At 42.6% G+C, this 26,557-nt stretch overlaps 1 protein-coding gene, 1 long non-coding RNA gene and 2 other non-coding genes across 10 annotated transcripts; 3 read left to right on the top strand and 1 right to left on the bottom strand.

Annotated features, from left to right (window-relative positions):
- Nucleotides 1-243: 243 nt before the first annotated feature.
- SIRT4 (sirtuin 4) lies at nt 244-25,697 on the bottom strand. 7 transcript variants are annotated; one of them, XM_047828695.1, is made up of 6 exons: nt 25,693-25,697; nt 20,481-20,490; nt 6,140-6,653; nt 3,816-4,107; nt 3,481-3,693; nt 244-680 (listed from the first exon to the last, which is right to left on the bottom strand). In XM_047828695.1, exons 3-5 carry the CDS (start codon nt 6,628-6,630, stop codon nt 3,541-3,543), a joined length of 936 nt encoding a protein of 311 aa, XP_047684651.1. In that variant the 5' UTR covers nt 6,631-6,653; nt 20,481-20,490; nt 25,693-25,697; the 3' UTR covers nt 244-680; nt 3,481-3,540. The 7 variants fall into 7 exon arrangements, with proteins under 7 accessions (XP_047684651.1, XP_047684649.1, XP_047684653.1 ...); XM_047828693.1 differs by lacking the exon at nt 20,481-20,490 and adding an exon at nt 8,019-8,025; XM_047828697.1 differs by lacking the exons at nt 20,481-20,490; nt 25,693-25,697 and adding an exon at nt 18,438-18,616 and having other exon boundaries at nt 6,413-6,653.
- LOC125149586 (uncharacterized) lies at nt 12,288-15,948 on the top strand. The gene is made up of 4 exons (XR_007145971.1): nt 12,288-12,372; nt 14,327-14,468; nt 15,328-15,474; nt 15,853-15,948. It is a non-coding gene; the product is annotated as an uncharacterized LOC125149586 (long non-coding RNA).
- LOC125149769 (U4 spliceosomal RNA) lies at nt 18,116-18,256 on the top strand. Its single transcript, XR_007146057.1, has one exon. It is a non-coding gene; the product is annotated as a U4 spliceosomal RNA (small nuclear RNA).
- On the top strand, nt 18,905-19,045 carry LOC125149768 (U4 spliceosomal RNA). Its single transcript, XR_007146056.1, has one exon. It is a non-coding gene; the product is annotated as a U4 spliceosomal RNA (small nuclear RNA).
- Nucleotides 25,698-26,557: the final 860 nt, after the last annotated feature.

Genomic DNA, 26,557 nt, shown 5'->3' with positions numbered 1-26,557 from the left:
TTGTGTGTCAGACTTTGGCTCAGGTCATGATCTCACAGTTCATGGATTCAAGCCCCACATCGGGCTCTGTGCTGACAGCTCAGAGCTTGGAACCTGCTTTGGATTCTGTGTCTCCCTCTCTCTCTCTGCCCCTCCCCTGCTCGTGCTCATTCTTACTCTGTCTCTCAAAAATAAATAAAAATGTTAAAAAATAATTTAAAAAATAAAAATAAAAAAAGAATATAAACATACAGCCCACATACCTGGTGTGCAAATGATTTCTTTATTCCTTAGTTAATAAAAAATTCATTCATACCATTGCTCATCTTTTATAAAAATATACCAGAATGTTTCAGTTAAAGACATTTAACCATTTGGAATTCTAAATTAAGTCCTTTTCTTCTCCCCTCAAGCCCCACATTAGTGAGATTCCTGCTTAGTGCTCCAGAGACCATTCTGGCCTAAGTATTTCCCCAGGCCGTTTCTTCTGCCTGGTGAGATAAAAAGGAATCGAAAACAGTTTACCTATCAATAGAAGCTGCTGCTTTGAAAAAGTCTTTCTTCAGGGGCAAATTTCATCAGCCTGACTGAAACTTGCCCAGTTCATAGGCAGGCTGGGAGAAAGATGCTGGTTTGCTGCCCTCTACAGGCTGCACTCAGCTTTGGTTAGTTGGAGGAAGGAGGGAGGAATCCTCAAGAATCTGGAAAGAAATGAAACAAGTTAATGCCGAATAAGCCGAGAGTTGGTGGGGGAAAATGATTTGTGAACATCAGCCTACCATTCAAGAAACCACAGCATTTAGGACATGTAAAGAGGGCCACTATATCTTGTTAAGTGAAAACATGCACAGCTTGATTTGATTTTCATAGAAACAGACTTAGTTATACCAGAATGTTAAACTTTGGTTATCTAGGTGGTGGAATAATAGGTAATTTGCATTATATTCTTTTTACTTATCTGTATCACCTAAACATTCTATAATATATATTATTCTAGTAATAAGCTAGCTAAAAAGTATATTAAAAAGTGTCTAGGCAGATACCATATGACTTCGCTCATATGAGGACTTTAAGACAAAGAGCAGATGAACACAAGGGAAGCAAAAAATAATATAAAAACAGGGAGGGGACAAAACACAAGAAACTTTTTTTTTTTTTAATTTTTTTTTTTCAACGTTTATTTATTTTTGGGACAGAGAGAGACAGAGCATGAACGGGGGAGGGGCAGAGAGAGAGGGAGACACAGAATCGGAAACAGGCTCCAGGCTCCGAGCCATCAGCCCAGAGCCTGACGCGGGGCTCGAACTCACGGACTGCGAGATCATGACCTGGCTGAAGTCGGACGCCTAACCGACTGCGCCACCCAGGCGCCCCAAGAAACTCTTAAATACGGAGAACAAACAGAGGGTTACTGGAGGGGTTGTGGGAGGGGGGATGGGCTAAACAGCTAAGGGGTATTAAGGAATCTACTCCTGAAATCATTGTTCCACTATATGCTAACTAACTTGGGTGTAAATTTAAAAAATTAAAAAAATTTTTTTTAAAAAGTGTCTAGGGGCTCCTGGGTGGCTCAGTTGGTTGAGCATCCAACTTTGGCTCAGATCATGATCTCATGGCTCGTGGGTTCGAGCCCTGTGTTGGGCTTTGTGCTGACAGTTCGGAGCCTGGAGCCTATTTTGGATACCTTGTCTCCCTCTCTCTCTCTCTGCCCCTCTCCCACTTACACACTCTCAAAAATAAACATTAAAGAAAAAAAAAAATTAAGTGTCTGTACTAAGGGGACTTCCTTGGTGCTAGTAATATTCTGTTCCTTGATCTAGATGCTTTATGTCTTCATCAAACTGTCCACTTATAACACATGCACTTCTCTGTATAGTATACTTCAATGAAAATGGGTTTTTTTTTAAGTTTATTTATTTACTTTGAGAGAGAGAGGCAGAGAGAGAGGGAGACAGTAAATCCCAAGCAGGGTCCATGGTGTCAGCAAAGAGCCTGACGTGGGGTTCAAACTCACGAACTGTGAGATCATGACCTGAGCTGAAACCAAGAGTCAGATGCTCAACCGACTGAGCCACCCAAGCGCCCCCAAAATGGTTTTTAATAGGTGGTTGTACAGGAACTCTCATTCGTTGGCGGGAATGCAAAACGGGACAGCCACTTTGGAAGGCAGTTTGGCAATTGCATACAAAACTACACAAACTTTTATCATACGATCCAGCAGTCTTGCTCCTTAGTATTTACAGCGACTTTATTCATAATTGCCCAAAACTTGGAAACAACCAAGTTGTCCTTCAGTAGGTGAATCAAATGTTAATACTGTGTGAGTGTATAGGGACAAGGGGCATATTGGAACCCTTTGTATTTACTGCTCAGTTTTGCTGTGAACCTAAAACTAAAAATTAAGGTCGCTTTTTTAAAAAGTGGTTGTACTTCCCTTAGAATATGCTAAAAACTACTGAATTGTACATATTACATGAATAAACTCTGGTTTGTGAACTATCTCAGTAAAGCTTTTTATTTTACTTATTTATTTTTTTTAGAGAGAGAGTGTGAGCGAGGGAGAGGGGCAGAGAGAGAAAGAATCCCAAGCAAGCTCCACGCTCAGCGCAGAGCCCGACCTGGGGCTCGATGCTATGACCCTGCGATATGAACTGAGCCAAAGTCAAGAGTCAGCTGTTCAACCGACTGTGCCATCCAGGTGCCCCAAAGCTTTTTATTTTTTTAAGTGGTTGTATCCATAGATTAAAATAGATATAAAAGTACCAATACATGCTACAATATGGATGAACATTGAAACTATTACGCCAAGTGGAGAAGCCAGACACAAGAGGCCACATCTTCTGTGAAATGTCTAGCATAAGCAGAAACAGACTAGCTATTGTCAGGGTAGGAAGAAGCGGAGGGGTTGGGGAGGGTGGAGTGACTGCTGATGGGTACAAGGTTTCTTCCTGGGATGATGAAAATATTCTGGAATTAAGACAGCTGTGAGTCATGTATAACTTTGTGAGTGTACTAAAAGCTTAACTGTATACTTTGAAAGGGTGAAAAGCTGTTATTTAAAAACAGGAAAAAAAGCAGTGGTGAATTTTGAGACCTTCTAAATAGCTGTGTGCATAGAGCTGGAAAATAAATATCTTTCAAACACTGTAGCTTAATGCACATTAAAGAATTAGTTTTAATTACGAGTGGCCATACATTAAGATGCCTATTTGTTTTTATTTTTATTTTTTTACATTTCTTTATTTTTGAGAGACAGAGGGAGACAGAGCACAAGTGGGAGAGGGGCAGAGAGAAGGAGACACAGAATCCGAAGCAGGCTCCAGGCTCTGAGCTGTCAGCCCAGAGCCCGATGCGGGGCTTGAACCCACAAATCGCGAGATCATGACCTGAGCCAAAGTCGGACGCTCAACTGACTGAGCCACCCAGGTGCCCCAAGCTGCCTATTTTGTCAGTGCTCTTGGTTGAATGAGAACTGGAATCAGTATCTAGGAAAGCATTTACCTTTAAGAGCAGGATTCAAGTGAAAGTCCCAGTTTCTGACTCAGGAGCATCAGACTGTGGTCAGCAGGGGTCTATTAGAGGCAGCAGTTCTCCGCAGCGAGAATCCAGTTTCAGGCACGCCAAGTCATCTGACCGTGTGGGCCCAATGTTAAGTATTGCAATTGGGAGCTTCTTCTCTCGGGCAGTGAGGATGAACCTGTAACCAGAGTAAACCTTACAAGGAAAAGACACAGGTAAGAACTCTCAATGCAGTTAGAGGTAAACCTAACAGGGAGCCTCTCCAGGGCTCTCCAGCCCGCAAAAGGGGCCATTCCCACCCTGACCAAGTCAGATACCTGTAAGGATGATCCCACTACCAAGAGGGAGTCAGCTTCTTTTACACGCCTGTGCACAAAGTCAACCTTGTCAGGGTTCACTGTGTCCCCGAAGAAAACGACATCTGGTTTCAGGGGGCCTCCACATCGGCAGGACGGGACCCGAAAGCTCCGTACCTGCTCCTCTGTGAGAAAGACGTCGCCGTCAGGAGCCAGGCCATGGGCCTCGGCACTCCAGGTGGGGTTCAGAGCTTCAAAACGCTCTTGTAACACCTCCCGGGGAATCTGTTCACCACAGTTCAAGCAAAGGACCCTGAAACCAAAGAAGAGGCTGACTGAACAACTGGTCCCGAGAAGGCATGAAGCTGCCAAAAACGTCTCATCCCCAACCAGTTGTAGCTCCTCCAACACTGTTCACTGTTCCTAGCACCCAGTCTTTCCCCCAAGTTAGGAATACCTTCTCATGTTAACTACCACCATTCCTTACCTTCCTCCTACTGCCAACTCTAGAACAAGCAGTGTACCTCTGCTTTCCTTACTTACACAGCCTGCTTAACCTGTTGGCTCATTTTTGTCCTTAGTGCAGCTGCAAATGCTTTACCAAATGACTTCCTTAGTGCCCAAACCGGTGCTTTTCCTCCCTCCCTCTCCTCCTCCACGGTGATTTTTGCTGTCCATCACCACTGTCCCTCTAAAACACTCTTCCCCTTGGTGTCCTAACCCAGTGACTTGTTTCTCTCCTCACTTCCATAATCATGAGTTCGTGTGAGGGCAAGAACTTTGAGTCCTTTGACCACTATGCTATGGCCACCACCTAGACTCCACCTAGGAGTCTATAGGCTCCTGCCTATAGACAGGAGCCACTCAATAAATAGAAGTTATTTTAAGAGACCAGCCCGGGGGGGGGGGGGGGGGGGAGGTAAAGTAGACATGATATAATTTTTGTATCTGAGTGATGGTACATGGGAGTTCATTATACTACGTTCTTATTGGGAAGATTTGGAACTTTCATCAGGAAAAGAAAAGTTTAATGGGGCCAGGGCCATCATTAGCTCTCAAATTCCCCTGATACCACCTTGATCTGGGTCCTTCAGGCTGACCTCTCTGAGCCACACTCTCTAATCCTGTGTGGCTTTCCTCAAATGCTATTTTTATCACATTGCTTTCTTGCTCAGAAACCACTAATAGTCCCTTTTGGTCTCTCACAAAAGACCCAAATTGCACTGTACTATTTTCAGATGCACCCATGATTTGGGTCTAGCCTTTCCAGACAATCTGATTTCACAGTAGTCTCCACAGAGGCCAGGCCAGACTCCTCTGGGCTCTACAAATCCTCTTCATTTAGAAAGCCCTCTCCCCTCTTTTGTTCAGTCAGACCTGAGCCAGACTCAAGCCCCACCTTTCCCATAAAAGCTTGACCGATTACTCGAAGCTTTACTAAATCTGTTTCTCTGAACCTCTAAAGCAGGTCTATCACGGACCACATAATTTAACAATCACATATGGAGTTGTCTGTTGTTAAACATGTTATTTTTGGATCCCCCCCACCCCCAGGAGATTACAAAGTTCTCACATATAAAGTAGAGCATGTTTTATGCTCTTTGGTTTTGACCCCTCCACACCACCAATAGCACACCACACGTTGTGGCACCCAATAAATATTTTATGATTGGCAGGAGGATCTCTGGGGCTTAATAATAAGGAAATGGTCTCCAGTTAGCTTCAGGTTATTTCCAGGGCTACATGTGTTCATTCCATCAATATTTACTGGGTTCTATTTGCCAGGCTGTACTGTGTTCTATGTGTCCAGGCATCAGAGATCCACCAGCTTATAGACTATGCTGTTGGTGCTTGGCTCATAGTCCCCTCAAGACACCCTACAGCCACTTGTACACAGTTCTCTTATAAGCAACTTCTTGCATCTCTCTTGCTTAGGGGGTTTACTGGCCAAGGAGTTGCAGAGTCAGTGTTAGGGAGTTAATTCCCCTAGAAAGACCCTCAACCGTTAAAGGACGGGACATGGCAGATAAATGCCCAAGCTTCCTCAACTTTCAGTGAGACAATTCTGAAGTATGCTCCAGACAGAGGGCCCCTCAAAGGATTGAGTTCCAGCTCCCCAAAGCAGCAACCCATTCATTAACATGCCCTTTTCTTGACTTTTCTTGCCTACCCGTTTCATTTCCCCACTCCCTCAATGAGTTTGCTGGGATCAACTCCAAAATAAACAACTTGCTCCCAAATCCTTTTCTCAAGATCTAATGAGGACAAAGTGGTCAAGACAGCCAAGGTCCTTGCTCTCATGGAGCTCACATTTCTGCATTCACACTATTTACACCTTCCTGCACCTGTGCATGCATCCATGGAGTTCTGTCAGGCGCTGACTCCCTGCTTTAGTGTGCAAGGCATCCACATTTTGGGTCACCAACCAGTACAGCTTTCCGAGTCTCTCCCAGTTGCTCAAGGCCCAATGTGCAGGGTTAGGCTGGAGGGAGGAGAACCGAGGCCAGCCGACAAAGTTTCTCGCCCAGTACCGCTGGCGGACTGGAGCACTCCGTAGAAAATCCCCATGCTGGATGGGTTTCCGGTCAGTGCGGGCATAGAGTCCCACCTTTTCTGACCTGTAGTCTGGGATCCCCGACTCAGTGGAGATTCCTGCCCCAGTCATCACTAGGAGTCTCTTGGACAGGGTGATGAAGCGCTGTAACTCTCTGATCTTCTCAGGGTCTAAAGGTGGACTTGGTGGCACAAATAACCCAATGGATCCATGTGAGCACTGCTGGCTGATGTTCACCATCCAGCGGCCTTTCGCTGCCCTGAGAGTCCACCTACAATTCATCTTTGTTCTAGAGAGAAAGAAACCTGATGGGAGAAAACAAATTTTAAAAACTAAGGCCGCCAAAGGGCACCTGGGTGGCTCAGTCTGTTGAGCATCTGACTTCGGCTCAGGTCACAATCTCGCAGTTAATGAGTTCGAGCCCCACATGGACTCACTGCTGTCAGTGCGGAGCCCACTTCAGATCCTCTGTCCCCCACCCCACCCCTCCCCTGCTTGCATTCTCTCTCAAAAATAAACATTAAAAAAAATATATATATATAATATATATATATCATATATATAGGGGCACCTGGGGGGCTCAGTCAATTAAGTGTCCTACTTTGGCTCAGGTCATGATCTCATAGTGTGTGGGTTCGAGCCCCGCGTCAGGCTGTGTGCCGACAGCATGGAGCCTGGAGTCTGCTTTGGATTCTGTGTCTCCCTCTCTCTCTGCCCCTCCCCTGCTTGCACTCTCTCTCTCTCTTGCTCTCAAAAATAAATATTAAAAAAATGTTTTATATATAATATATAAAATACATATAAATATATAGATATAATATTTATAGTATATAATATCTATATAAATAAAACTAAGGTAGCTGAAACTAAAAACAGAACTACCCTATGATCCAGCAATTGCACTATTAGGTATTCACCCAGAGGATACAAAAAGACAGATTTTAAGGGGTACGTGCACCCCAGTGTTTATAGCAGCATTATCAACAGTAGCCAAACTATGGAGACAGCCCAAATGTCCATCAACTGATGAATGGATAAAGATGTGGTATGTATATATAATGGAATATTACTCAGTCATCAAAAAGAATGAAATCTTGGGGCACCTGGGTGGCTCAGTAGTTAGGTGTCTGACTCTTGATTTCAGCTCAGGTCATGATCTCACAGTTTGTGAGATTGAGCTCTGCTGGCGCAGAGCCTGCTTGGGATTCTCTGTCTCCTTCTCTCTCTCCCTCCCTCCCATGCTTGTGCATGTCCCCCCCCTCTCAAATAAATAAATAAACTTTAAAAAAGAATGAAATCTTGCCATCTGCAATGATGTGGATGAAGCTAGAATGTAATATGCTAAGCACAATAAGTCAATCAGAAAAAAATACCATATGATTTCACTTATTTGTGGAATTTAAGAAATAAAACATATGAACCTAAAGGAAGGGGGAGGAAAAAAAGAAGAGAGGGAAACAAACCACAAGAGACTCTTTAAAAAAAATTTTTTTTTTAGGGGTGCCTGGGTGGCTCAGTCAGTTGGATCTCTGACTTCAGCTCAGGTCATGATACCAAGTCTTGTGAGTTCAAGCCCTGCATTGGGCTCTGTGCTGACAGCTCAGAGCCTGGAGCCTGTTTTGGATTCTGTTGTCTCTCTTTCTCTCTCTCTGATCCTCCCCCACTCCCACACTGTCTCTCTCTCTTTCTCTCTCTCTCTTTCTCAAAAATAAATAAACATTAAAATTTAAAAAAAATTTTTTTTAAGTTTATTTATTTTTGAGACAGAGAGAGACAGAGCATGAATGGGGGAGGGTCAGAGAGAGAGGGAGACACAGAATCTGAAACAGGCTCCAGGCTCTGAGCTGTCAGCACAGAGCCCGACGCGGGGCTTGAACTCACAGACCACAAGATCATGACCTGAGTCGAAACTGGATGCTTAACCGACTGAGCCACCCAGGTGCCCCTAAAAAAAATTTTTTTTTAATATTTATTTTTGCAGGAGAGAGAGACAGCATGAGTGGGAGAGAGGCAGAGAGAGAGAGAGGGAGACACAGAATCTGAAATGGGCTTAAGGCTCTGAACTGTCAGCACAAAGCCTGACTCGGGGCTTGAACTCAAGAACTACCAGATCATGACCTGAGCTGAAGTCAGACACTTAACCGACTGAGCTACCCAGGCACCCCAACAAACCACAAGAGACACTTAATGACAGAAAACAAACTATGGATTGATGGAGGGAGGTGGGTGGGAGATGGGCTAGATGGGTAATGGGTATTAAGGAGGACACTTGTGATGAGCACTGGGTGTTGTATGTAACTGATGAATCACTGAATTCTCCTGAAACCAATATTGCACTTCATGTTAACTAAAATTTAAATTAAAAAAAAAAAAGACCCCCAAAACAAAAACAAAACTAAGGAAGCCATCAACTGATGAATGGATAAACAAAATGGGGTCTATCCATATAAGGAAATTTACCTATAAGCATAAAGTTCTGATATATGCTATAATATGGATAAACATCAAAAACATTATGCTAAGTGTAAGAAGTCAGTCACAAAAGGACAAATACTATATGATTCCACTTATATAAAATTTCTAAAATACACAAATATATAGAGACAGAAAGTAAATTAGTAGTTGCCAGGGACTAGAAGATGCATCAGAACTTTATTTATTATTTTTTTTAGTCTTTCCCTTAGGCTTTTTTAAAATTCAAGGATAATTAACATGTAGTATTATATTAGTTGCAGGTGTACAATATAATGATTCAACAATTCTATAAAGTAGTCATTGCTCATTACTAGAAGTACATGACATGCTTAATCCCCTTCACCTATTTCACCCATCCCCTCACCCACTTCGCCTATGGCAACCACCAGTTTGTTCTCTATATTTAAGAGTCTGTTTTTGGGGTGCCCGGGTGGCTTCAGTCAGTTAAGTGTCTGCCTTCAGCTCAGGTCATGATATTGCAGTTCATGAGTTCTAGCCCTGCATTGGACTCTCCATGCAGAATCTGCTTGGGATCCTCTGTCGCTCTCTCTCTGTCCCTCCCCGACACATGTTCGCATTCTCTGTCAAAAATAAATAGACATTTTTTTAAAAAAACGGCTTTCAGGGCACCTGGGTGGCTCAGTGGGTTAAGTGTCCAACTCTTGATTTCAATCAGGTCATGGTCTCACGGTTTGTGGGTTCAAGCCCCTTGCTGGGCTCTGCACTAGCAGTGAGGAGCCTGCTTGGGATTCTCTCTCTCTCCCTTTCACTCTCTCTGCTCCTTCCCCAACTCACCCATGTACTCACATGTGCTCTCTCTCAAAATAAACTAAAAATGTTTTTAATAGAGTCTGTTTTTTTGCTTATCTCTGTTTTCTTTGTTCATTTGTGGTTTTTTTTCCTTAAATTCCACGAGTGAAATCATGTGGTATTTGTCCGACTTATTTCACTTAGCATTATATCCTCTAGATCCATCCATGTTGTTGCAAATAGCAAGATATCCTTCTTTTTTTAAATATTTTTTTAATGTTTATTTACTTTTGATAGAGACAGAGCATGAGCAGGAGAAAAGCAGAGAGAAAGGGAGACAGAATCTGAAGCAGGCTCCAGGCTCTGAGCTGTCAGCACAGAGTCCGACGCAGGGCTCGAACTCACCAACTGTGAGATCATGACCTGAGCCGAAGTCAGATGCTTAGCCAACTGAGCCACCCAGGTGCCCCAAGATATCCTTCTTAAGGCTGAGTAATACTCCTGTGTGGAGTGAGTGTGTGTGTGCATGAGTGTGTGTGTGTGCTGACATCTTTATCCATTAATCTATGGATGGACACTTGGGTTGCTTCCATATCTTGGCTATTATAAATAATGCTTTAATAAACATAGAGGTGCATATATCTTTCCAAATTAGTGTTTTTGTTTTCCTTGGGTAAATATCCAGTAGTAGAATTACTGGATCATAGAGTAATTATATTTTTAATTTTGTGAGGAAACTCTGTACTGTTTTCCACAGTGGCTGCACTAGCTTGCATCCCCACAAATAGTGCACAAGGGTTCCTTTTTCTCCACATCCTCACCCACACTACTTATTTCTTGTCTTTGATTTTAGCCATTCTGTCAGGTGTGAGGTGATTATCTCATTTATAGCCGAAAAGCAAAGGCAGCATATAGGCATCAAACATCAACAACTTCCTCCAATTTCAACATTAGGAAAAGAGAGAATACCAGACTAGACTCTTCATGGAAGAGCACACCACTCCTCAAGATGTGGTCTTGGGAGAAAAAAAAAAATTGAACTCGACAGTGATCAAGTCTCTAGAGTTTAACAATTTATAGGAAATACAGAGGCCAAAGCAATGTTAGATGATATCATCGGTCCATCCATGAAGTTCAGGCCATGGGAAACTCTACAGGACAGAAAAATCAGCTTCTTCAACAAATAAACTGCAAGAGATAGAAGTAGATCTGAAGGGGGAATGATAGATTAAAGAGATTTAAAGACATACCAACCAAATGTAATCTGTGGGCCTTATCTGGAACTTTACAACACTAATAATTGGAAAATTGAACATTAACTGTATGTTTGATATTAAGAAATTATTGTTTTGGGGCCGCCTGGGTGGCTCAGTCGGTTGAGTGACCGACTTCAGCTCAGGTCATGATCTCATGGTTTGTGAGTTCAAGCCCCACGTCAGGTTCTGTGCTGACAGCTCAGAGCCTGGAGCCTGCTTCGGATTCTGTGTCTCCCTCTCTCTCTCTGCCCCTTCCCCACTCGTGCTCTGTCTCTGTCTCAGAAATAAACATTAAAAAAACATTTTTTGGGGCGCCTGGGTGGCGCAGTCGGTTAAGCGTCCGACTTCAGCCAGGTCACGATCTCGCGGTCCGTGAGTTCGAGCCCCGCGTCAGGCTCTGGGCTGACGGCTCAGAGCCTGGAGCCTGTTTCCGATTCTGTGTCTCCCTCTCTCTCTGCCCCTCCCCTGTTCATGCTCTGTCTCTCTCTATCCCAAAAATAAATAAACGTTGAAAAAAAAATTTTTTTTTAATTTTTTTTTAATAAAAAAAAAAGAAATTATTGTTTTTTACGTATGGGGGCTTCTGGTTGGCTCAGTCAGTAGGGCATGCAACTCAAGGTTGTGAGTTCAAGCACCACGGTGGTCTTAGAGATTGCTTTAGAAAATTTAAAAAATACATATTTAAAGAAGTGTTTTATGTATGACAAATGGTATTGTGATTTTTTGAAAAGTCTTCATCCTATAGAAGTTACAGACTGAAATATTTGGGTGAGATGATATGTCTGGGAGGATTTATTTCAAAATAATATAGAGGGGGCAGAGTAGATAGAAATATACTGTATAAATGAAACAAGATTAGCCAAGAGTTGTTCATTTTTGAAGCTGGGTGACAGGTCTGTGAATGGGGTTCGTTATATTATTCTATCTCCACAATAAAAAAATTTTTATATAGGGCACCTGAGTGGCTCAGTCGGTTAAGTGTCCAACTTTGGCTCAGGTCACAATCTCACGGTTCGTGAGTTCAAGCCCTGACTCAGGATCTACATTGGTGGTGCTGAGCCTGCTTGTGATTCTCTCTCTCCCCGTCTCTCTCTGCCCCTTCCCCACTTGCTCTCTCTCCCTCTCTCTCTCTCCGAATAAATAAATAAACTTTAAAAAAGAAACAACAGAAGTGCCTGGGTGGCTCAGTTGGTTAAGCGTCTGACTTGGGCTCAGGTCATGCTCTCATGGATCATGAGTTCAAGCCCCATGTCGGGCTCTGTGCTAACAGCTCGGAGCTTGGAGCCTGCTTCGGATTCTGTGTCTCCCTCTCTCTTTCTGCCCCTCCCCTGCTTGTGCTCTCTCTCTCTCTCTCACAAATAAATGTCCTAGTGTGCCTAGGATAGTGGTAGTGCAGAAATGCCAAAAGCTATGAGATAAAGTAACAATGCTTATATCTTTTGAATACTTTAAAGGCTTAAGAGATATGATCTGAAAAGTGAGGGGAAAAAAAGAATGGAGTACTTTGAAGAGAAGCTAAAATGTGGAATGTTTCACCTTAAAGGTAGATAAAACTCTAATATCTGGACCCTATCAGCAGTCATATAGTATTTGAAGAAAACATGTTTGAAATTAAATGTACAAAGTGAACTAGGATAGGTAACTTAAAAGTATGCCTCCCTCATGTTGCCCTGGATCTAAACAAAAATAAAAGCAAGGGTACATGATTATCAACAATACAGAGATAAACAAGAACTAAACTTAGCCTAAAAATATATGGACTAACTGTAAGGAAGGAATTGCAAATAAAGAAAAGCTTGGGTAGCACTGTCATTTCCCACAAATAGTCCACCCTAAATGGGATTTGGGAGGTTACTGATGAGATTTCAAAACTCATCCAATTTATATCTATAAGCTGACAACCCAAAAGGTATCTGATAATCAGCAAAGTTGTACACTGAAATATTTATGGGATGGGTGATGAGAGCCAACAGCATGATATTGAGAAATGACTGGGGAGTAGGAATTTGTTGGCATTGCACATAATACTGTCCTCTTGAAGACAAAATCTAGGTTTAAGAAAATGTATCAGAGAGGAGTACAGGCTTTTGCATAATCTAAGAAGACTCTCCATCCAGACCATACTACTTCCGGTGGCAGATTGCATGCTTATCTGAACAACCTACAAATAATGAATTAATCAGTGACTTCAGTATCTTAAAGGATGGGCCCCCCAAATAAACAAGAATATCTTTCCCTGGAAAGGTGCAGCCTCCTCCCTGCCCCCTCCCCCCCACCACACACACACCTAGAGTGTATTTATAACCTTACTTTGTAATCCAAATCAATCTTTTGCAGAATTTGGGAGGGTGTGAGCTAGCTCAGGATGTAAGAACTCAAGAATGTACTGAACATTGGGGCTCCAGGCTTATAGAGTAAACTGGCCCTTGCCAGGGGTGTACTACCTTCTCCCCCACTATCCCCCACAAAAAGATATGAGAAAATAATCCCATCGTGGCCAGTTTCAGGCTACCAATGGTTTAACAACTGGCTAGCAAGTTCCTAAATGTCTAACAATTGGCCTTCACCAGGAAAAACTGATTCTGGCCCACCTTTCCTGAGTCGCATGAAGTCTGACCTGAAACAACAAGGCTCCATTTTTATATCTTTTAAAAAATTTGTTTTGGTCAAGAATTTCTAATACCTTCCACAAAATAAAATCTTCTCGCCACACTGGACTATTGCATAACAACCCAAGCCAATCTTGTCTTCTTGACCTCTTAAGAACCTACAACCAGAGGTCTACTATGCTTGGCCATCAGATGGAAATTAACTTAAAATGGTTGGTGAATCTTCCAAGACTTTTTGCATTCAAGAAAAACTGTACATTTTGGTTTATTTAAAAAATGGTGGAAGGGACTCTAAAAAAATGTAGATTTTAAAAAGGGAGTGTAAAATAAAAATTGGTAAAGCAGGACTCTAGCATAACATAAGACCTATTCTGTCTGTCCCAATAAAACCTGGCTGGTCAGAAATAAACTTCTTATAAACTTCAAAAGAAGAATAGCTTACTCCCGATATCTTTTAAATCTTTTAATAGGGAATTGTTATTCCATCTATGTCTACATCTAAAGACGTCTCCCTCAGAGGAATACACTTATAATTTTAGTTACTACCATCCCTTGGGAAACCGTGTGTTCCATAAACCTACTTCCTATTTTATAAATCAGAAATATTTCTTCATAAGCTAAGAAGCATATTTGAATTCCAGTATGCCAAGTGTTGATGCAGTTGCTGCTCAGACTTTTCTGACTTTTGATTTTTATGGCTTTTGGTTTTATTACTGTAACTAAGCACATGCACATCTTTTATTCTACTTTCCCCGTATTCTTTTAGTTTACCCTCAATTGCAAACACGACATTCTAACAAAGCTTTGACGTATTATTTAACATAATGCAGAAATTCTCTAGTGACACGCACCCTATATGTAAACATTATTTTATGCCTGGCTTTCCAGATCTAGTTCCAGGACCCCGATTTCTCTAGAAATCCACAGCAACACTTGAACCGCTGAACAAATACAGTCTGGATTCCTGAGACCAAAGGGCTCGGGAAAATCGCTGAAAACCCGCTATACTGGAACAGCTGCTCTCTGCCAGGTACTACTAAACGGCAAAAAGTTTATATAGAATCCCTCACAACAAATTCACAACGTCTAGAAACCTGCAACCCCCACAGAACACTTACCTTCCACACCTTAAAGAACACTTTACGTCTGACGACGCGACGGGCTGGCTCCTTTTGCATTTTGGGAAATGCAGTCCAGGAGGCAGAAATGATGCCAGGAAAACTACAAGTCCCACAATCCTCTGGGTGTCACAGATGAGGGATCCAGATTGTGTAGTAGCGCCCCCATCTGCCTTTCCTGGTCAGAGGTGTTGAACATACACAGGAGCGAAATGTGCCCGCTGTCTCCTAAGCCAACATGTTAGTGTCCCTTTGAGAGAAGTTGTTAGAGTTTGAAGACGAGTGTGCTCAGTGCAAAATAGTATATCTAAACAGTACTAAGTTACGAATTCATTGTTAAGATAGAAGCTTTAATAATGTATCTAGATTAGACTCATACTGAACTTCAGTGATTATGATCCTTTGCACTCACTGTGAGGAAATCAATTTCCCACCTTGTAGTGGGGTGTGAAGAAATACATTAATAAATATCTGAAAAATTCATGTTTTTGCAGTTTATATGAAAAACTAAAGCCACAGATAATATACAAGGAATAATGTGTTTACTCACTTGGCTTCTCCAATTTTCTTTATTCTCTTTTGTGGTTTTATTACATTAACCAACACAGTGCCCAGGTCTCACTCCCAGAGATTCTGATTTAATTGGTCTGGGGAGATGCCTGGGCATCAAGACGGTTTACAAACTTCCCAGTTGTTTCTAATGTTTTTAATAATGAGAACCGCTGTTCTGTAGCATCACCTAAATAAGACATCAATCAATTTGTGTTTTAGAACATCAATCAAAGGGCAGCTTACTGGAACCTTGAAGACCACCTAAGGAGCTACTTCCCCTGTTTTAAGATAAACTGAAGCCCAGAAGTGTATTGTGGAAGCTGGAGTCAGAGTTTGACTCCTGATCCTCTCACTGAATGTGTGGAGGTAAATATCTGTAAAGTCACCCAGTTTAGGAGTTTGGGAGCAATACCTACACAACAACTCAGATAGGTCACACTGCTGGGACGATCACCTGACATGACAGGTTTTTTGTGCCTTAGTTAACCTGACCACATTGGCTGAAAGGAAGGACCAAAATGTAGACTGGAAATTTTTACTAAGTCAAAAAAATTGCAATCAGGAATATTTCCTGCACATATGGGTATTGGATCAAAACCTATTAAAATGCCAAAACACTGACATTTTCTCCCCCCACCCCAAGCTTATTAAGAAAAATTTCAAACTCATGTTGTTTTTTTCAGTTTGCCAAGTAGAATGAACATTGTTAATTGAGAGACTAATACAGAACTATTGTGCTTTTAGGCCCCCCAAAATCTCATGTTCCTGGGAGAAGTTAGCTGACTTTTCAATTTTTCTTAGTGCTGGAAAGTCATCCGTGGAGGATGAAGTCATCCAAGACAGCTGGTAAAACACACAGTGTCACCGTACCAGGAATTCATGACTACGTCCTTGATTGGATCAAAGTAAAATAATATAAAATTAATCAAGTTACTAGTCTTTTTTTTCTTGATAATTTTTCCTACCCTGGTGGTTATGGCTGTGGGGGGAAAAAAAAAGCTACACATCAGCATCAAATAGGTCTTTTAAAGATGTCATTTTCTCACCTAGATGATGATTATATGAATGATCACTGAGGAATACTTTGAATGTTTCATGTTTGAATTTTTTTTTTAAGATTTTAAATGATCTCTAGATTTTAAGTCACCCTAGGGCCACCTGGGTGGTTCAGTCAGTTAAGCTTCTGACTCTTGATTTCGGTTCAGGTCATGATCTCATGGAACCAAACTGTGAGATCAAGTTGGCTTCAGCACAGAGCCTGCTTGGGATTCTCTCTCCTCTCTCTCTGTCCCTCCCCCGGCTTGTGCAAGTGCGCACACACACTTTCTCTCTTTCCCCAAAATAAGTAATCTCTACACCCAACCTGGGTCTGGAATTTACAACCCCCAGATTAAGAGTCATATGTTCCACAGACCGAACCAGCTAAGTGCCCCTCATGTTTGAAATATTTTATAATAAAATGTTGGGGGAAATGTAATTTTCTTAGAGACTATTTACATCTTAATGAGTAGCAAAAACCAAAAGTATTTTGGAGAATATAGTTCAGGGATGAAAGAAGTCTGAATATAGGTTTCTGACAGCTTTCCACTTGTCAAGGGAAAAACAGGCAGTGGGAGCAAAAGTTACTTCAAACTTCGTGAACTGTGAACATTTCTATGAAAATAGCCTTTTCCAGCCTATCTCCTCTGAATTAAGGTGTCCAACAGAAAACCCTTTGGGATTAAAAAAGAATTCTTAAAAAAAAGAAAGAAAGAATTACCATATGACCCAAAAATTCCCCTTCCAACTATATACAGAAACGAATTGAAAACAAGGATTCAGATGGATATTTGTATGCCACTGTTTGTAGAAGGATTGCTCACGAAAGCCAAAGATGGAAACGAAGCAGATTCATAGAATAATGGATGGATAATAAAATTCCATACAAAAGAATATCAGCCATAAAGAGGAATGAAATTCTGATATATATACTACAACATGGATAGACCTTAAAACATTATGAAATAAGCCAGACAGGCGCCTGGCTGGCTCAGTCGGAAGAGCATACAACTCTTGATCTCGGGGTCCTGAGACCCGCGCCATGGGTGGGGTATTAAGTATTATTACTTAAATAAATAAACTTAAAAAAAAAAAAAAAGTCAGACGCCAAAAGTCAAATAGTGTGATTTCGCTTATATGAGGTACCTACTGGAGTCAAATTCAGCAACAGAAAGTAGAATAGAAGTTTCTAGGGGTTGGGAGAGGGAGAAATAGGAAAGGGAGTTAGTGTTTAATGGGTACAGAATTTCGGTTTGGGATGATGAAAAAGTTCTGGAGAGGTATGGTGATAATGGTTGCAAACAATGTACATAATGCCACTGAACTGTATACTTAAAAATGGTTGGAATGGTACATTTTATATTACGTATAGTTTACCACAATTTTTTTTTTTTTTAATTTTTTTTTTCAACGTTTATTTATTTTTGGGACAGAGAGAGACAGAGCATGAACGGGGGAGGGGCAGAGTGAGAGGGAGACACAGAATGGGAAACAGGCTCCAGGCTCTGAGCCATCAGCCCAGAGCCTGACGCGGGGCTCAAACTCACGGACCGCGAGATCGTGACCTGGCTGAAGTCGGACGCTTAACCGACTGCGCCACCCAGGCGCCCCAACCACAATTTTTTTAAAAACACTATTTTGGAGAAGATAGTTACGCTGTGAATCGGGAGCCAAGGGAACAGCATGCTGATACAGCCCATTTTCATCTGCCGCAATTCATTCTATGAATTAAGTTATTAGCATATTTCTCTCCCATAATGCTTTGCTTCAGGCTCCATCAAAGCTTAGTTAAGGGAAATCGAGAAACGAAATCCTTAGAAACAGCTCAGGCATTTTCAAGAGATCTTCATATGGTTGTATAATTTTTAACCAAAGAACAATGGATCGTTTTCCAGTACGACTCAAAACTCACTTTTCTGTAATGGGAAGCTTGCCTATTGGGGATGATGAGTAGGGGGCGTTACTCGCTAGCTTTGCGCAGTGGCAGTATCGTAGCCAATGAGGTTTATCCGAGGCGCGATTATTGCTAATTGAAAACTTTTCCCAATACCCCGCCGTGACGACTTGAAATATAGTCGGCATTGGCAATTTTTGACAGTCTCTACGGAGACTGAATATTCCGGTTTAAAAAAAAAAAGAGTAGTTTGTTTTTTTTTTGTTTGTTTGTTTTCTTTTTGTTTTAAACTGCTTTAGGGGTGAAGTAGCGAGTGATATTTAAGTTTCTGTTTCTTAAAAGTCGTTTTTCCTCTTCTTTGGTTCGGGGGCAGGAGTTGTAGTTCCCAGTCAGTTACCTTCTTTTGGTTGTATCTTAGTTTTCTCAGCTGTTGGTGTTGTATTCTCTATTGTTTTTGCCAGGCTGACGTCCGACATTGCACGAATGCTTGCTGTGACCCTTGCCCACGTAGTCAGTACGTAGCTACTTGTCCTTTTTCAGTTCACTCTGGCTTTTCCTGTCTCCACTGATCACTTTTTTCACTGTTTTTAACTCAAAATTCATTTAACCTGGTCATCTCTGTGATGTCATGACGATTTGCATAAGATTACCCAGCATCCCCAGCGAATGCACTCTCACTTACAAAATCTGAATATTCGACACGAGTCGATCCAACAACAAGAAGCCTCAGGTGCAGACCAGTGTTAAATATAACTGCTGGAAGCAGAACGCATCGTATACACGAATTTCCGCCTGGAGTCGCTCACCCTCACTGAAAAGGTGGTTGTCATCTGTGGGGGAACAGGGTGCGTGCCTATGATTTCCAGCTTTGCGCAGTGGCAGTATCGTAGCCAATGAGGTTTATCCGAGGCGCGATTATTGCTAATTGAAAACTTTTCCCAATACCCCGCCATGACGACTTGAAATATAGTCGGCATTGGCAATTTTTGACAGTCTCTACGGAGACTGAATATTTATGTGTCGAAAAGAAGTCTGTGGAACAGCTAGCTGTCACCTGAGCCGGTTTTTTTCTATGCTGAATGTTACTGTTTCCAACTGAGCGTGAGCACGTATACAGTACTCGATGAGGTTATTTCCCCCAAGTATGAAATGTGTATGAGGATCTTTTATTATGGTAAAGTAACGTGTTTTATAATTATGTGTCTGACCTCGTTGAGAGGTACGGATTTTCGAGGGTTGGAGGGAATGAATCTTGACCAAGTGCTTCTTAAAAGCCCCCGGAGGAAAAAAATGCTCTACTTTTACTTACTCAGGCCCCATTGTGACGTTCCAGGCAGAGCTGTGCTGGAAACCAAGTCACCTTAATTCTAGTGTTGTACTGGGTTCTGCTACACTGGCTACCTCTAGTCTTGTTCTCTCCCTAGGGAGGCCAGAGGTGTCCCAGGACAGACGCCCTCAAGAGGCCCACCCTTGCTCCTGGCAGATCCAGGTGGACGTGCGTAGGCCATCTCCCATCAAACACTCCTCCGGTCTGTAAGCAAAAGGATTTGGTTATTAAGGGCTAAGGTGTGGTGGACAGGCATCTATTGCTTCAGGGCAGCCTTGGGGAAAACCGCCCCAGCGGTAAATTAGACCCAATCGCTGCTTCGGGGAGTTCAGTTTTAAGACAGGCCGCAAGTAAACGAACAGATGAGCTAGAAAATTACAGATTATTTCAGTGCTATGAAGAAAAGAAGCAGGGAGCTGTGGTGGAGCCATCATTCTTTTCTTTTTTCTTTTCTTTCTTTCTTTTTTTTTTTTTTTTTTTTTTTTTTTACAAACAGCTCTTTTGAGTTATAATTGACATTCAATAAATCACACATTTTTAAATACACAATGTTATTGTTTTTTTAATGTTTATTTATTTTTGACAGAGGGAGAGAGAGAGAGCATGAGCGGGGGAGGGGCAGAGAAAGAGAGGGAGACACAGAATCCGAAGCAGGCTCCAGCCTCTGAACTGTCCGCACAGAGTCGGATGCGGGGCTCGAACTCACAGACCGAGAGATCATGACCTGAGCTGAAGTTGGACACTCAACCGACTGAGCCACCCAGGCGCCCCTAAAGCACACAATTTTATAAGTATTGAGACATGTACACCGAAGACACCATTACAGGGGCGCCTGGGTGGTGCAGTCGGTTAAGCGTCCGACTTCAGCCAGGTCACCATCTCGCAGTCCGTGAGTTCGAGCCCCGCGTCAGGCTCTGGGCTGACGGCTCAGAGCCTGGAGCCTGCTTCCGATTCTGTGTCTCCCTCTCTCTCTGCCCCTCCCCCGTTCATGCTCTGTCTCTCTCTGTCCCAAAAATAAATTAAAAAAAACATTGAAAAAATAAAAAATAAAACACAAAACGAAGACACTATTACAATCCAGAGAGTGAATACATTCATCACTCCCCTCCCCACCTTCCTGTCTCTTCCCACTCCCTTCTGTTGCTATAGTTGGCAATTTCCAGAGTTGTATATAAATGGAATCGTAGGGTATGTGACATTTGGAGACTGACTTTTTAACCAAACATAATGTCCTTGAGGTCCATCCAGGTTGCATGGATTAATAGCTCATTCATTTCTCTTGCTGAGTAGTATTCCGTTTATGGAAGTACGGGATTTATTTCAACCATTCACCCTTTGAAAGACATATGACTTGTTTCCAGTATTTTGCCATCACCAATAAAGCTTGTAAGAACATTCCTGTACAAGTTTTGTGTGAACAAGGGTCCCTGGCTGGCTCAGTCAGTAAAGCACGCGACCTTTGGTCTTGGGGTCATGAGTTCAGGCGCCATGTTGGGCCTAGAGCTTACCGAAAAAGGAAAAAAGGGGGGCTGGGTGGCTCAGTTGGTTAAGTGTCTGACTCTAGATTTCAGCTCAGGTCATGATCTCATGGTTCATGGGCTCGAGCCCCCTCTTGGGCTCTGTACTGGTAGTGTGGAGCCTGCCGGGGATTTTCTCTCTCTCTCTCTCTGCCTTTCCCTTGCTCAAGTGCCATCTCTCTCTCTCTCTCTCTCTCTCTCTCTCTCTCTCAAAATAAATAAACTTAAAAAAAATTTTTTTAAGGAAAAAACCAAGTTTTGTGTGAGCATAAATTTTTAATTCTTTGGCCATATGGGAAATTACATGTTTAATTTTATAAGAAATTGCCAGATTACTTTCTAGAGTGGCTGTATCACTTTTCTTTCTTTTTTTCTTTTAAAGTAGGTTCCATGCCCATCATGGGTCTTGAACGCATGACCCTGAGATCGAGGGTCACATGCTCTCCTGACTGAGCCAACCAGGTGCCCCCACTTTATTTTCCATGTGAAGTCTTTTAAAAATCTAGACAAACCCCCCCCCCCCCCCTGCCTGTTTTCTTTCCTTCATGACATTGATTTTTTGGAAGAATCCAAGACAGGTATCTTGCAGGAGTCCCACATTCGACTTCATCTGATTGTGTCCCAAGGTGTTGATTAACATATTCCTTTGTCACCCTATATTTCCTGTAACCAAGACTTCCCAGCTTGATTAGATTCAAGAGAACTTCAAAGGTGGCTCTGTGAACTTTGTACTGCACCTTCCATTTTTCAGTGATGCTGAATTTAAGCGCCTGGTTAAGGCAGTAACTGCTCTCTCTCTACTGTAAAAGTAATTCGGTGTCTGTGGAATGAACACTTGCCGTAGGAACCATTTGATACTAAAAGCCCTTTGCTTTCCATGACCACTCTTCTCAACTACTTCCTGATCAGCCATCAAATCTGGCTGAGTAAGATAAATTAATGTCACTCCTTCTATAGAACCCAGGATAGGTTTCCTAGGACTGGGGGAGACCCTGCATTTACGACCTATGGTCCCAGGAATTCAAGAAGAGTCCTCAGATAAGCCAGTGTATCAGAACTGAGCAAACCTGATGGAAAGAAGAGGTCAGTGATAATTGCTCAAAGGGGCATCCTGAAGACCCCATGTTAAGAACTTTAAGAGGAACCAGGTGTGCTATCCAGAGGCTGAAATTTCCTTTCTTTTTAAAAACTTTTAATGTTTATTTTTTAAGAGAGAGAGAAAGAATGTGAGCAGGGGAGGAGCAGAGAGGGACGGAGACACAGAATTGGAACCAGGCGCCAGGCTCAGAGCTGTCAGCACAGAGCCCGACACAGGGCTCAAACTCATGGACCACGAGATCATGACCTGAGCCGAAGTTGGACGCTTAACCGACAGAGCCACCCAGGCGCCCCACAATATAAGTATCCTTGATGGGGTGATCTGGAAATGCGCCCCAACCATTTCTTCCCTCCTTAGTTGGTTGCCAGGATGGCTAATCAGGGTATCAAACCAGGTCTGAAGGAAATAGACAATGGTGCTCCCTCCCATGGCAAATTTTGTGTTGATGAGAATGTCAGAGGATCTTCTGGCAAACACTGACCCATGTGGTGTGGGGGTGTGGGTGAGAGTGAGTTTTTTAGAATTTATAATAGCAAGTAAGTAAAATAATGACTAATTGGTAAGCAAACACAAGAGAGAAAAAGCATGGAAAAACCACTGGAAAGATGAACAAATAGCTTAAGGAAAACAAAATGATGTTTTTATTTTTTAAAAAAGGTAAATTTTATAAAATATCCATGTGATATTTTGCTCTCAGCTCTATCAGAATCCTCTTTTGGCTGGGTAATTTGAGTTGCAATGACTTTTTTCTTAAATTGAAGTAAAATTCACGTAACATAAAATTAGCTGTTTTAAAGTGAATCCATGTGATTTTAACATATTGTTTTCTATTTTACAACCTAATTTTTTTCTGGTTACAAAATTATTGCATGTTTGTATGTAAAATCCAAGCATCCTATATATATGAAGAGATAGTCAAAGACTCCCCCCCCCCCCCGCCCCATAATCCCACTTCAACCACTAGAAGAGAAAGCCACAGGTAGATGAGACTATTCCTCCAAATTGTTCTATTCCTACATTAACATAATTGTTAACAAACATTGAATTATACTCTACATACAGTTCACCATTTCCTTTTCCTTTAGGAAAATGCCTATGCATGGGCATTTGGGATGTTTCCAGTTTTTCCTGATTATAAGCAATGTTCCAATGAACATCCTTGGATGTACAGCTTTGCCTGCTCATGGGATATTTCTAGGAAAATTCTCTGTAAGTCTGATCGCCTGCACAAAGGCCATGTGTATTTTGCATTTTGCGAAGTGCCCCCAAGTCAGCTTCCCCAAAACTATACCAGTATTTGCCCACAAAGCCACGTAGGGAGAGCATCTGGAGAATGTTTGATGTATATGTTTGGACGTGCTCTGTAGATTTCACAAGGCTTCACCCCATTAGGGAAGGAAAGAGGGAGGGACATGAATTCACATCCAGTTCCAACACTTGTTTATTCCCAGCTCCTTTCCAGACAGAGAGCAAGGAGAAGAGTCTGGGTTGGGTGAGGTAATCCTGACCCCACCCCCCTCTGCCATGTAGGGAAATATCTTTGGAAACATCAGCTCCTGTGGAGCAACACTTACCCCACCCTCCCATCCTGTTGCCCCAGCCATCCTGGACCCCCTGGCTCCAGAGCACAGAAAGCCTGGGCTCCGAGGGCTATCTCAGCAAGAAAAGGACTCACCAGCCCCCAAACAATCTTCTTAGTGTCCAAATCACTGCAGACTGTCTGCAAGAATCTCTGGCTTCTCGAGGTTAAAAATATCCTATGCCGGAGGGGCCATCAGTGTCTGGCTCAGAAGAGAACTGGCTCTCCATTGCTGGGGAAATTAACTAAAACCAATTGACTTTTTTTCTGTGAAGCTTTGAAGCCAGACTTTTAACTGGGTTAAAATCCTTACTCCACTATTTGCTAGCTATGTGACCCTAGGCCACTTCCTTAACTTCTCTGTGCCTCAGTTTCCCTGGCTGTAAAAGGAGTGTCGTGATCTCATTCATCTCAGAGGCCAGCGGGTCTCCATCCTGGCTGTGTACAAGAATTGGCTGGCAAGCTTTTAAAAATCCCGATGTCCAGGCTGTATTCTAAGCCAATTAAATCTGAGTTTCTGAGGGCTAGTGTTCTGGGCAAAGATGTATATATTTTAAAGTTTCCCAGATGTTTCTGATGTGCCATAGAGATTTTGTGAGTATTGCATGATATTGTGAGTATTGAATGAAAAGTGTTTCTGCTGGTGCCTGACGCAGAGTTGAATGCTTTGGTAGGGGTTGTGGGACCAATCATCTAAGCCTGGGTGGTGGTCAGGGAAAGCTTCCTGGAGGAGGGGTTAGCTGAGCTGTGGACCAAAGGAGAGGAGTTACCCTGGCCAAAGAGAACAGGATGAATTTTAGCAGGAGTAACAGCACCTGCAGGCATCTGGAGCCTGGGGGATGTGGCCTCCAGAGGAATTGAAAGTCATTCTCTGTGACTGGAGCTGAGAAGGGAGAAAGTAGACATATTGGGTCCCCTGATGAGGTTAGAGGTCAGAGAAAATCACTGTGTTTTATGCTGGTATCCTGAAGGATTGTTTCAGCAGGATGGTAAGATACTCAGACCATGTCTTCCCTCCCAATTCAGAGGCAGCAGGGCCTTCCTAAGGCACTGTGTCCAAGCCAGCTGGGGAGCTCCAACTTGCCAACAATCGGCAACACCCCCCCCACCCCATGCTCCCATTCACGAGCCGGCCCATGGACTCTCAAGTCAGAGAGTCCTGGCTTTGAATCCTGACTTTACCACTTTGTACCTAATGTGGCCTCTGGCAGGTGACTTCACTTACAAGCCTCAATTTCCTGGCCTGTAAAACAGGCATGAAACCCCCATTAGACTTTTGCAAGGATTAAATGAGGTGATGTAAAAGATAGCACGGTGCATCCCACATGTCAAACAGTAAATGTTTCCAATGATTATTCTTTTTAAAGATTATTATTATTCTGTGGCGCCTGGGTAGCTCAGTCGGTTAACTGTCTGACTTTGACTCAGGTCATGATATCCTGGTTCATGAGTTCAAGCCCTGCATAGGGCTCTGTGGCAGTACAGAGCCCGCTTCAGAACCTCTGTCCCCCTCTCTCTCTGTCCCTCCCCTGCTGGTCTTTTCTCTCTCTCAAAATGTATAAACTTAAAAAATAAAAATAGGGGCACCTGAGTGGCTCAGTCAGTTAAGCATCCAACTTCAGCTCAGGTCATGATCTCACAGTTCGTGGGTTTGAGACCCGCGTCAGGCTCTGTGCTGACAGCTCAGATCCTGGAGTTGCTTCAGATTCTGTGTCTCCCTCTCTTTCTCTCTGCCCCTCCTCTGCTCGTTCTCTCTCTCTCTCTCTCTCTCAAAAAAAAAAATTTAATTTAAAAAATAAAAATAATTATTCCAAATAATGATTCTGTAATGACAAGTATTAATATTATTAATAATATTCACAATCTTGATTCTGCAACCCTTTGGTGGCTGGATAGATTCCCAAATCTGTCCTTTTCTCTCCCAGCCCTAAAGTCCCACTTTGGTTCTCCCATGATAATTAGAGCTTTAATTTCTCAGCTCTTTTTCTGCATTTTTCTTGTTGTTCAATCTACATAACAACCTTGGGAGGCATATGTTTTATTATCCAGATTTTACAGTTAAGGCAACAGAGGCTCAGACTGGTTAAGCCACTTGCCCCAAACCACCCAGATACATATTACACCTGCAACCTCATACACATTCACTGATGAGAAAACTGAGGCTTAGAAAGATGAAGTATCATGCCCAAGGTCACACACTTGGCAGGTGGCAAGGCTGGGATTTAAACCCTTGTCTGTCCTATGACTTCTGGACCCTAAGGGTTCCTCCCAGAGGACTGAAGTGCCTGCTAGGATTCACCTTCTAAACCACCTGGAGAGATAAGCAGGGGAGGCTGGAACCTTTCATTCTTGCTGCCCTTACTCTGGGGCTCTTTTGAAGACCAGCCCGTTCTGGAATGCCCTTCCCACCAACTGCCACCTGTTCTTCAAAAATCAGGTCAGTGTTCACTCTTTTCCAGGAAATATTTCCAAACCTCAATTGAGTCACTCTTAAGCTATTGGTTCCCCTTCATGCAAACATCTGCAGTGTCGTATTTACAATGTTATTTTATTTTATTTTTTTATTTGAGAGAGAAAGAGAGAGAGAGCACAAGGAGGGTAGGGGCAGAGAGAGAGAGAATCCTAAGTAGGCTCCACGCTCAGTGCAGAGCCCGATGTGGGGCTGAAATCAAGAGTTGGATGCTCAATTGACTGAGCCGCCCAGGTGCCCCTGTGTTTTATTTTTATGTTATTTTTTATTTTTATTTTTTTAAAATGTTTATTTTTGAGAGAGAGAGAGAGAGAGAGAGAGAGAGAGAGAGAACATGAGCAGGGGAGGGGCAGAGAGAGAGGGAGACACAGAAACTGAAGCAGGCTCCAGGCTCCGAGCTGTCAGCACAGAGCCCGACGTGGGGCTTGAACTCATCAGCCTTGAGATCATGACCTGAGCTGAAGTCGGACACTTAACCAACCAAGCCACCCAGGAGCCCCTATTTTTAAAATATTAATTCATTAT

The sequence above is a fragment of the Prionailurus viverrinus genome, chromosome D3 (assembly GCF_022837055.1).
Source record: "Prionailurus viverrinus isolate Anna chromosome D3, UM_Priviv_1.0, whole genome shotgun sequence".
Lineage (NCBI taxonomy): Eukaryota > Metazoa > Chordata > Mammalia > Carnivora > Felidae > Prionailurus > Prionailurus viverrinus.
Note: the sequence above shows the minus strand (reverse complement) of the source record. Positions and strands in the feature narration are given on the sequence as shown.

Excerpts from the sequence above, each read along its gene's own strand:
- SIRT4 (XM_047828691.1), bottom strand. The coding sequence starts at position 18,516 with ATGTCGGACGTCAGCCTGGCAAAAACAATAGAGAATACAACACCAACA. Across the intron at positions 6,654-18,437 it reads TAAGATACAACCAAAAGAAG|GTTTCTTTCTCTCTAGAACA; the intron begins GTAACTGACTGG and ends TTCTCCCATCAG. Across the intron at positions 3,694-3,815 it reads TAGTGGGATCATCCTTACAG|GTTTACTCTGGTTACAGGTT; the intron begins GTATCTGACTTG and ends TTTCCTTGTAAG.